The sequence below is a fragment of the Chamaea fasciata genome, unplaced genomic scaffold (assembly GCF_029207755.1).
Source record: "Chamaea fasciata isolate MVZ Bird 193981 ecotype frontalis unplaced genomic scaffold, bChaFas1.0.hap1 SCAF_12, whole genome shotgun sequence".
Classification (NCBI taxonomy): domain Eukaryota; kingdom Metazoa; phylum Chordata; class Aves; order Passeriformes; family Sylviidae; genus Chamaea; species Chamaea fasciata.
In genome coordinates this window covers 5,212,967-5,222,500 of record NW_027094097.1, presented here as the reverse complement: position 1 = coordinate 5,222,500, position 9,534 = coordinate 5,212,967, and the positions used below count along the sequence as shown (strand labels likewise).

Sequence of the window (9,534 nt, the reverse complement as noted above, 5' to 3'; positions counted from 1 at the left end):
ACCTTTCAGAGCATAACAAACTTGACAGGGAAGAATCCATGGATGTGGAGGCTTCCAGCATTAACAATAGCAGTAGCAGTTCCAAGAGTGTCAACAATAGTATTACAAGCAGTAACAGCTCCACAATGGGTACCTCAGCTGTAACAACCTCTCTACCTCACTTAGGGGATCTGACAACACTAGGCAACTTTTCAGTGATAAATAGTAATGTAATAATTGAAAACCTGCAGAGTACGAAGGTGGCAGTAGCACAGTTCTCACAGGAGGCGAGATGTAACGGGGCATCGAGCACTAAACTTGCTGTCCCTGCCCTGATGGAGCAACTGTTGGCATTGCAGCAGCAGCAGATCCATCAGTTGCAACTGATTGAACAAATTCGTCACCAAATATTATTGTTGGCTACCCAAAATACAGACATGCCAACATCTTCTAGCCCTTCTCAAGGTACTTTACGAACATCTGCCAACCCCTTGTCCACATTAAGTTCCCATTTATCCCAGCAGCTGGCTGCAGCAGCTGGATTAGCACAAAGCCTTGCTAGTCAATCTGCCAGCATCAGTGGTGTGAAACAGCTACCCCCTATACAGCTACCTCAGAGCAACCCTGGCAACACTCTAATTCCATCCAATAGTGGCTCTTCTTCAAATATTAACATATTGGCAGCAGCAGTTACAGCACCGTCCTCAGAAAAAGTGGCTTCAACTATTGGTGGCTCACAGCTCACCAACCCACCAGTATCAGCATCATCTTCACCAGCTTTTGCAATAAGCAGTTTATTAAGTCCTGCATCTAATCCACTTCTACCTCAGCCCACCCCTAGTAACTCTGTTTTCTCCAGTCCCTTGTCCAATATTGGAACACCTGCAGAGGATTTAAACTCCTTGACTGCCCTGGCACAGCAAAGAAAAAGCAAGCCACCGAATGTAACTGCATTTGAAGCAAAAAGTAATTCAGATGAGGCATTCTTTAAGCATAAATGCAGGTTCTGTGCTAAAGTGTTTGGGAGTGACAGTGCCTTGCAGATTCACTTGCGTTCTCACACTGGCGAGAGGCCATTTAAATGCAACATATGTGGAAACAGGTTCTCCACAAAGGGAAACTTAAAAGTCCACTTTCAGCGCCACAAAGAAAAATACCCTCATATTCAAATGAATCCGTACCCAGTGCCAGAGCATTTGGACAATATTCCTACAAGCACGGGTATTCCTTATGGGATGTCTATACCACCAGAGAAACCTGTCACGAGCTGGCTGGACAGCAAGCCAGTCCTCTCCACCCTAACAACTTCTGTTGGCCTGCCACTCCCACCAACAATTCCAAGCTTGACCCCATTCATCAAAACTGAGGAGCCTCAGCCGATTCCCATTAGCCATCCTTCTGCTAGCCCTCCCTGCTCTGTCAAGAGTGACTCGGGAACAGCTGATCCCACATCAAAGATTTCCAATGGACTTTCTGATGAGGTAGAGGCTGGTGCGTTGCCTACCTCAAATGGCAAAATGGAAGAGAACCCCCAGAACACGAGCACCATCACTAACATGGGCAGCTCCGTGAGCTCCCCGGCAGCAGACTCGGGCTCCAGCGGTGTCGCCACTTTTACAAATCCACTGATGCCTCTTATGTCAGAGCAATTTAAGGCAAAGTTTCCATTTGGAGGACTATTGGATTCAACGCCAGCATCTGAAACGTCAAAGTTGCAGCAACTTGTAGAAAACATTGACAAGAAGGCAACTGATCCTAACGAGTGCATCATTTGCCATCGAGTTCTCAGCTGCCAGAGCGCACTGAAAATGCATTATCGCACCCATACTGGAGAGAGGCCATTCAAATGTAAAATCTGTGGTCGTGCTTTCACTACTAAGGGCAACTTAAAGACTCACTACAGTGTCCATCGTGCCATGCCCCCGCTGAGAGTGCAACATTCTTGCCCAATCTGCCAGAAAAAATTCACCAATGCCGTTGTGCTACAGCAGCATATCCGAATGCACATGGGAGGGCAGATCCCCAACACCCCAGTGACAGAAAACTATCCTGAGTCAATGGAATCAGATACGGGATCTTTTGATGATAAGAATTTTGATGATATAGACAACTTCTCCGATGAGAATATGGAAGACTGTCCTGACAGCAGTGTGCCAGATACACCTAAATCTGTGGATGCATCACAAGACAGCTTGTCTTCTTCCCCTCTGCCCCTGGAAATGTCAAGTATTGCTGCTTTGGAAAATCAGATGAAGATGATCAATGCTGGCCTTGCTGAACAACTTCAGGCAAGCCTAAAGTCAGTAGAAAATGGGTCAGTGGAAGGGGACGTTTTAACTAACGATTCATCATCTGTCGGCGGTGATATGGAAAGCCAAAGTGCTGGAAGCCCTGCTGTCTCAGAGTCTACCTCTTCCATGCAGGCCTTGTCCCCATCCAACAGCACTAATGATTACCACAAGTCACCAAGTATTGAAGAGAAACCATTAAGAGCTTTACCAAGTGAGTTTGCCAACGGTTTGTCTCCAACCCCTGCCAACAGTGGTGCTTTGGACTTGACGTCTAGTAACACTGATAAAATTATTAAAGAGGAGTCCCTGAGTATGCTCTTTCCTTTCAGAGATAGAGGTAAATTTAAAAACACTGCATGTGACATTTGTGGCAAAACATTTGCTTGTCAGAGTGCCTTGGACATTCATTACAGAAGTCATACCAAAGAGAGACCATTTATTTGCACAGTTTGCAATCGTGGCTTTTCCACAAAGGGTAATTTGAAGCAGCATATGTTGACACATCAGATGCGAGATCTACCATCACAGCTGTTTGAGCCCAACTCCAGCATCGGCCCCAATCAGAACTCTTCGGTGATGCCCACTAACGCCCTGTCATCGCTCATAAAGACCGAGGTCAACGGCTTTGTGCATGGCTCTCCTCAGGACAGCAAGGAAGCACCCTCTGGTCTAGTTGCTTCGGGGCCACTGTCCTCTGCCACGTCCCCTGTGCTGCTCCCTGCTCTCCCCAGAAGAACTCCAAAACAGCACTACTGCAACACGTGTGGGAAAACATTTTCTTCTTCCAGTGCTCTGCAGATCCATGAAAGGACACACACTGGTGAGAAACCTTTTGCCTGCACTATATGTGGAAGAGCATTCACAACAAAAGGCAATCTGAAGGTACTTTTTCCTCTTACCATTCTTCAGTTTCATTTTCTCCTTGTTAGGGATTTTTGATTTTTTGACCCCTATTAATGTTGCAGCAGTGGTACCTTTGGGCTGTTTGTGTTGTGACCGTGTGTTTAGTTAGGTCTCTGGTAGACCTAGATGGCCTCTTGTTGAGTGCTCGTGTTGGCAGCGGGTCTGAGGCATGACTTAATTAAAATTCATGTACCAGCAAAGCCTGTCTATGCAGAGTGTGAAACAGAACAGCCAAATGATGATAAGGGATATTAATTAACAGAAGAATGCATTTTGTAGCTCACACACCTCTTCAAGAAGTGAAAGGCTCTTGAATGTGATGTTTTTCATCACTATCATGTAAGATGAGTGTTTAAAGAAACTATTAACATAATTCTGGAAATAATGGGCATTACTTTAATTGATTATATAACTAACATTTCCTACTGATATGAGTTTGAAAAAGCAAATATACTTAAGTTTTAGAACACCAGTTGAGCACTTTACTGTGTACATTTTTCTGTTGACAGAGTATTTCTCTAGAGGTTGCTGCCAGTAATGTGAGATGAATAATTACTTTCAGGCCATTCTGTCTATACACGAGGCTCTCCGATGAGCAATCAGTAAAGGATACTTTCTGCCTGTCTGAAAAGGACGTTTATAGGTAAAGGGTGTCAAATACAATACTTACCATTGCAATGAAAGTGGACATAGCAATTCTAGTCCTGAAAGCAGCTATCTGCAATTGACAGAATAATGCAAAGTCATTATAAACTAAATACATGTAATAAAAAAAAGAGTAAGAAGCAATGCATTGTTCAGCGGGAGAACAGGTTATTCTGGGTAATGGTGATGGGCTAACCCAGAAGCAGTTTATAATTCCAGATGGGAAATGGAGCCCTGTATCCTCTATCTTTAATGCCATTCATTATGTAACAAGACTGGACACGTTCATGGACTCCTGTCTTCTCTGCGATGAAAATAAGTTTGAAATTCCCGTCAACCTCTATTTTTTGTTTGTTTGTTTCTTCCTTTCTTTCTTTCCAGGTTCACATGGGCACTCACATGTGGAACAGTACTCCTGCAAGACGAGGCAGACGACTTTCTGTAGATGGCCCCATGACATTTCTAGGTGGCAATCCTGTAAAGTTCCCAGAAATGTTTCAGAAGGATTTGGCTGCGCGGTCAGGGAACGGAGACCCGTCCAGCTTCTGGAACCAGTATGCAGCTGCACTCTCCAATGGCTTGGCCATGAAGACCAACGAGATCTCCGTCATCCAGAATGGGGGCATCCCTCCAGCACCGGGGGGCCTGGGCAATGGTGGCAGCTCTCCCATCAGTGGCTTGACAGGAAGCCTGGAGAAGCTCCAGAATTCAGAACCCAACGCACCTCTAGCTGGTCTGGAGAAAATGGCAAGCAATGAAAATGGGACTAACTTCCGTTTTACGCGTTTCGTGGAAGACAACAAAGAAATTGTTACAAATTAGAAAAAAAAACTCCTTAAATAACATTCCTGCAAATAGTGCAACCTAGGGTTGCTTTTTTCAAGCTGCAGGCTACAACATTGCAAAGACTTTGTTTTGTACCATGTTCTACTTCTAGAGTTCTAAGAGAGCTTATTTATTAGTGATATAACCTTGCTTTGCAAACAAATGCAAGCATTAACTTTGGTCTCCCGTATTTTGAACTAAATACTAATCGACTAGAGTGCTGTAAACTTGCTGTAACATTTATGGCAGTTGCAAGTCTGTTCTGCTAGGTGATCTTATTCTGGCATTAACTTATTTTCTATATCCAGTTTAACACAAACTCTGGTATTGATGCGATGCCTCAGTGATGCATTAGATCTCTAATAAAAATCTGTATATAAATGTACACTTTGATCCTGCTGGAAACTTTATCAGCAAACACATTGTCTAATTTTTCCAGACAGAATTAAGAAAAGGACTGAGAGAATATAGACTGAACAGTGTGGGTCCTTTACACAGCTCAGTTTTTGATTTTTATTATAAAATTAAAACTGCTTTAATTTTTGTAGGTTTAACATTTTCCGTTTTGAACTGTTATTTGTATTGTGCTTTTTACTTGAGTCGTCTTAAATGTTAATACATTTCTGTACAGTAATAAGCACGCGGATTATTAGAGAAGATACTGAAGTGTTGTTTTGGTAGTTGAAACTGAGACGTAACATTTTGCCTTGTAGGTATTCATTATAGAAAATGTGCTGGACTTTCACAATGCTGCTAAGTATGGCATCTTGAACAACTTCCGTGGACAACTGTAGATGCTCCTGTATATACAATAAGAACATCACTTTCATTAAAATGTACATACGTTCCTTACAAGACCAAGCCCTACTCCTTGACCAAGGGAACAAGTATAGTGTTTGTTTATTTTGTATTAGGCATTGGGGGGAATGGGGGGAACCTTGGACTGTTACATGCACTTTCTCGGAAAGTTGAAAGGAAAAGAGGTCCAGTTTCTTTAACATTTAATACTTACTAACAGCAGAGATACTGTAATTTTACTCGAGTAATCAAATACATTTTTGCAACAGATAAAAAATTCGCTGTCTCTGTGTTTTTAAAGTATACCTGTATTTAGTAATCACTTTGTATTATTTAGCCTTTCCCTTGGTTAACATGAACTGTCCCGGTTGTATGTGTGTGTTTATATCTGTAAGTATGGGTATACATATATGTATTGCATATTAATTGCTAGTATATTTTTCATATCCCCTAATAGTGAGAAATTTCTCCTTAACTATTCAACTCCTCCTTCTCATAAAATTGTAGATATTTTGACATTTTTAATTTGTTTATTAAAAAAAAATGCTGCTAGCAAAGACCTTATTGAGCCTAGGTAAGTTTCCTTTGAAGGAAATAATTTATTACATTTAAGGCTTGATTCGGTTCAAATGCTTTATATTTGATATTAATTTTATTTTATGAGATTGTATGTTTGTGGCATGCTTACGCTGCTATACCTGTGTTAAGATGTCCACTTGCAAGCCCCCATATACTATGTGGGGTTTATAACTTGATTGTGAAAAAAAGCATACCAAACAAAACCTAATTGCTTTGGCCTTGCACATGATTTGGCTTCCCTTAAACACCTGCCATGATCATTAACCTCAATGGGAGTTTGTCAAACATAATTCAGTCCAATTTTTTCATCTTCTTACCTTTCTGTTTATGAAAAATAAACCAGATTGGCTGCCTTCAAATTATGCCTTCAAAACCACCAACCGGCATAGCCAATTTTGTGTCCTTGTGACTATATATATATATATATATTTTTTTTTTAAACAATTCGAAAATTCAGTTGTTTTGTGTTACAGGATTATTTTTCAGGACCACTGTGGGGGGGAGTTGCCCACCTTTTTAAACAAGAAGCGATTACTTAGCTCTTCGCATAGCCTGAGTTTCAAATTGGGCATTAGAGAGGATTTACAACTGAAGAGCTGGGGTGAGAAATACTTTTCTTGAGGACTTTTCCCCTTCCTATCATTATGAATCCTGCGTATTAACGCTGTAGTCTGGATACCTCTTGGACTTCATGTCTTTAGGACTTTTCCTGTTCAAATGTGTTGATTCACCTGGTACATGATATGCATTTTTGTTAACATGTAAGTTGTACGCTAGAGCCAGCTGGCTTGTCAATGTGAATATTTAAGAATTTTAAGTCACCTTTTGGTCTCAGAAAAAGGTAAATTAAAAGGATTTTGATGATTTTATCAATGAAATACTAACTAATTCTCCTTTTAAACTGAGTCGAGATTTGTGCAACAGAAAAGTTGCCAGGGAAGGGTTAGCAGCCCCCAACGCTCCGGGAGGGTTTCCTCTCCGCGTCTTGAATTTCATTAGTGCCTTTAACTTCGGCCTTCGGAGCCTCTTCCCACGGGGAAATGCAATCTTTAGGATCCGAGGGAAGCCGCGCCCGGAGCAGGCGGGTCCCGCACTCGCGAACCTTCCCGGGCACCCGGACGCTCCTGCCGCTGGGTAACGTACGCGCTTGGCATCATTCGGGGGTAAAAAAAAACCCCACAAAAACAAAAAACCCAGAAAAAAACCCAGAAAAAGGAGCTATTTTCTTTCTCGTACCTTGGGGCCTTCCCCCCGGCCCGCTCCGTAAGCGGACCCTGCGCGCACAGCGCAGCCCGGCCTCGGCTGAGGGGCCGCCGGCACCGAGGAGGGGCCGCTGCCCGAGGGGATGCGCTCCCCCAGCCCAGCCGCACCCCGCCGGGGCCGACAGACCCTTTTGTCCCCCAGCCCTTCCGAAGCGTTTCCCCGCGGTGCGGGCCGCTGCGGCGGGCCAGGCTCCCCGGGACCGGAGCCCGACGGAGCGGGGGCTCCCGGTGAGCCGGGGCGCTGCCCCGCCGTGCTGCTGCTCTTCGCTCCGCGCTGCCGTCGGCGGAGGTGGGCGCTGGCGGGAGGAGCGGCCCGCGCCCCGGGCATCCTTCCCTCTGCGCCGGGCGGAGGGAGAGTCCCCGGGCTAAGCCCCGGGTGCCCCGGGCTGTGCCGGGCTGAGGGGTGGATGTCCGGGCTGAGCCCCGGGTGCCCCGGGCTGTGCCGGGCTGAGGGGTGGATGTCCGGGCTGAGCCCCGGGTGCCGGGACTGTGCCGGGCTGAGGGATGTGTGCCCGGGCTGAGCCCCGGGTGCCTGGGCTGTGCCGGGCTGAGGGGTGGATGTCCGGGCTGAGCCCCGGGTGCCGGGACTGTGCCGGGCTGAGGGATGTGTGCCCGGGCTGAGCCCTGGGTGCCCGGGCTGTGCCGGGATGAGGGATGTGTGCCCGGGCTGAGCCCTGGGTGCCCCGGGCTGTGCCGGGCTGAGGGGTGGATGTCCGGGCTGAGCCCCGGGTGCCCGGGACTGTGCCGGGCTGAGGGATGTGTGCCCGGGCTGAGCCCCGGGTGCCTGGGCTGTGCCGGGCTGAGGGGTGGATGTCCGGGCTGAGCCCCGGGTGCCGGGACTGTGCCAGCCTGAGGGGTGGATGTCCGGGCTGAGCCCCGGGTGCCCGGGCTGTGCCGGGCTGAGGGGTGGATGTCCGGGCTGAGCCCTGGGTGCCCGGGCTGTGCCGGGCTGAGGGGTGGATGTCCGGGCTGAGCCCCGGGTGCCCGGGCTGTGCCGGGCTGAGGAATGGGTTCCCGGGCTGTGCCGCCTGCTGCGCGGAAGGTACCGGGCCGTTCTCCCCGCGCTGCACAGGACCCTTCAGTTCCCTTTCTCCTTCCAGCCCCGACCGGGGCTGGGGCCTGCCCGCTGCAGAAGCCGGGAGCATCATCCCTGTGCCCGCAGGGTGCGAGGCCAGAGGCGGTTCGGGGCTCGGCGCCCCGTCAGGCGGAGCGCCCTGCTGGCGTCCTGCGAGGGGAAGCGGGGAGGGGAGAGGGCGGGGGAATAATTTGCTCTGGAAACGCGGAATTTTAAATTTCCCGTTACTCGACACCAGACCGTGGGGACCGGGGGAAGTTACCTCTCCCCAGAGCTGTCCTGGCAAGCGCACAAAGGTGCCCGCGTCGCCTCGCAGCTGGGAGCCGCGCTACCTCGCTGCAATTACTCAGCGCAGCGTTTCCTATTCACAGACACTGAATTAATCCTTATTCAAGAGTAGAATTTTTTTTCTTTACGGTTTTGTTTTCGCGGCCTCATTTTTCTCATTAGCAACAAAGTTTTCTTTCCCCCTCTCACCCTTTTTTTTTTTTTTTTGCCCCCTCTCGTCTCGCCCATCACAATTTTATCATCCATTAAAATAAAGCACAGTGGGGTAGGTTGGTATTCTCTTTCTCTTAAGCGCCAGCGATCGTTCAACGCCGTCATTTAATCATCCTGGGTAATTTTCTTCGCCCAGAAACAGACGTGATTTATTTAAAAATTGGGCTAATGGCGTGCGAAACTTCGCCGCTCGCTCGGAAAGAGCCCGCGGCGGAGCGGCAGGACCGCGCTGGCCGGGACACGGCGGGGCGGCCCCTCCCGCCGGGCACCGCTGCCAGCAGCCGGCCCGGGGAATTTTGGGGCTTCCCCGAACGCTGGAGCGGGGTGAGGCAGCGAGGCAGCGGTGCCCGGCCCTGGAGCAGCCCCGCGGGTGCTCGCTTCGCCTTCACGGGGCAGACGGAGGGAAGGGCTCGGCGAAAGGACCGGCGACACCGGCGGAGTGGAGAGGGAACCGGGCAGCACATGGGGAGGGCAGGAATGAGGTTTCTGTATTGGCCAGGCAGGAGTGAGAAAGGAAGAAGAAGCAGCAAATTGCCCGGTTTATTTCGTGTGCTGATGATGACCAAATCCTAAATTTTCCTTTTCTCAGGGAAAGTCTGTTGAATTTCAGTGTTCCTAGGCTGGGCTTTGGTTTGAGACTTAGGGGCAGGCTGCAAGCCTTCCCAGTTGCAGCAGG

General features: G+C 48.1%; 1 protein-coding gene across 6 annotated transcripts in view; it reads left to right on the top strand.

Moving 5' to 3' along the window:
* Positions 1 to 6,881, top strand: part of SALL1 (spalt like transcription factor 1) — a 24,433-nt gene extending 17,552 nt beyond the window's left edge. For all 6 annotated transcript variants that reach the window (XM_066194255.1, XM_066194254.1, XM_066194253.1 and 3 more), the window contains 2 exons: positions 1 to 3,152; positions 4,200 to 6,881. The exon at positions 1 to 3,152 is cut by the window's left edge and continues 258 nt beyond it. In XM_066194255.1, the coding sequence (XP_066050352.1) occupies positions 1 to 3,152; positions 4,200 to 4,640 (3,593 nt within the window). In that variant the 3' untranslated portion in view covers positions 4,641 to 6,881. The remainder of the gene's footprint in view (positions 3,153 to 4,199) is intronic.
* The last annotated feature ends 2,653 nt before the right edge of the window (positions 6,882 to 9,534 follow it).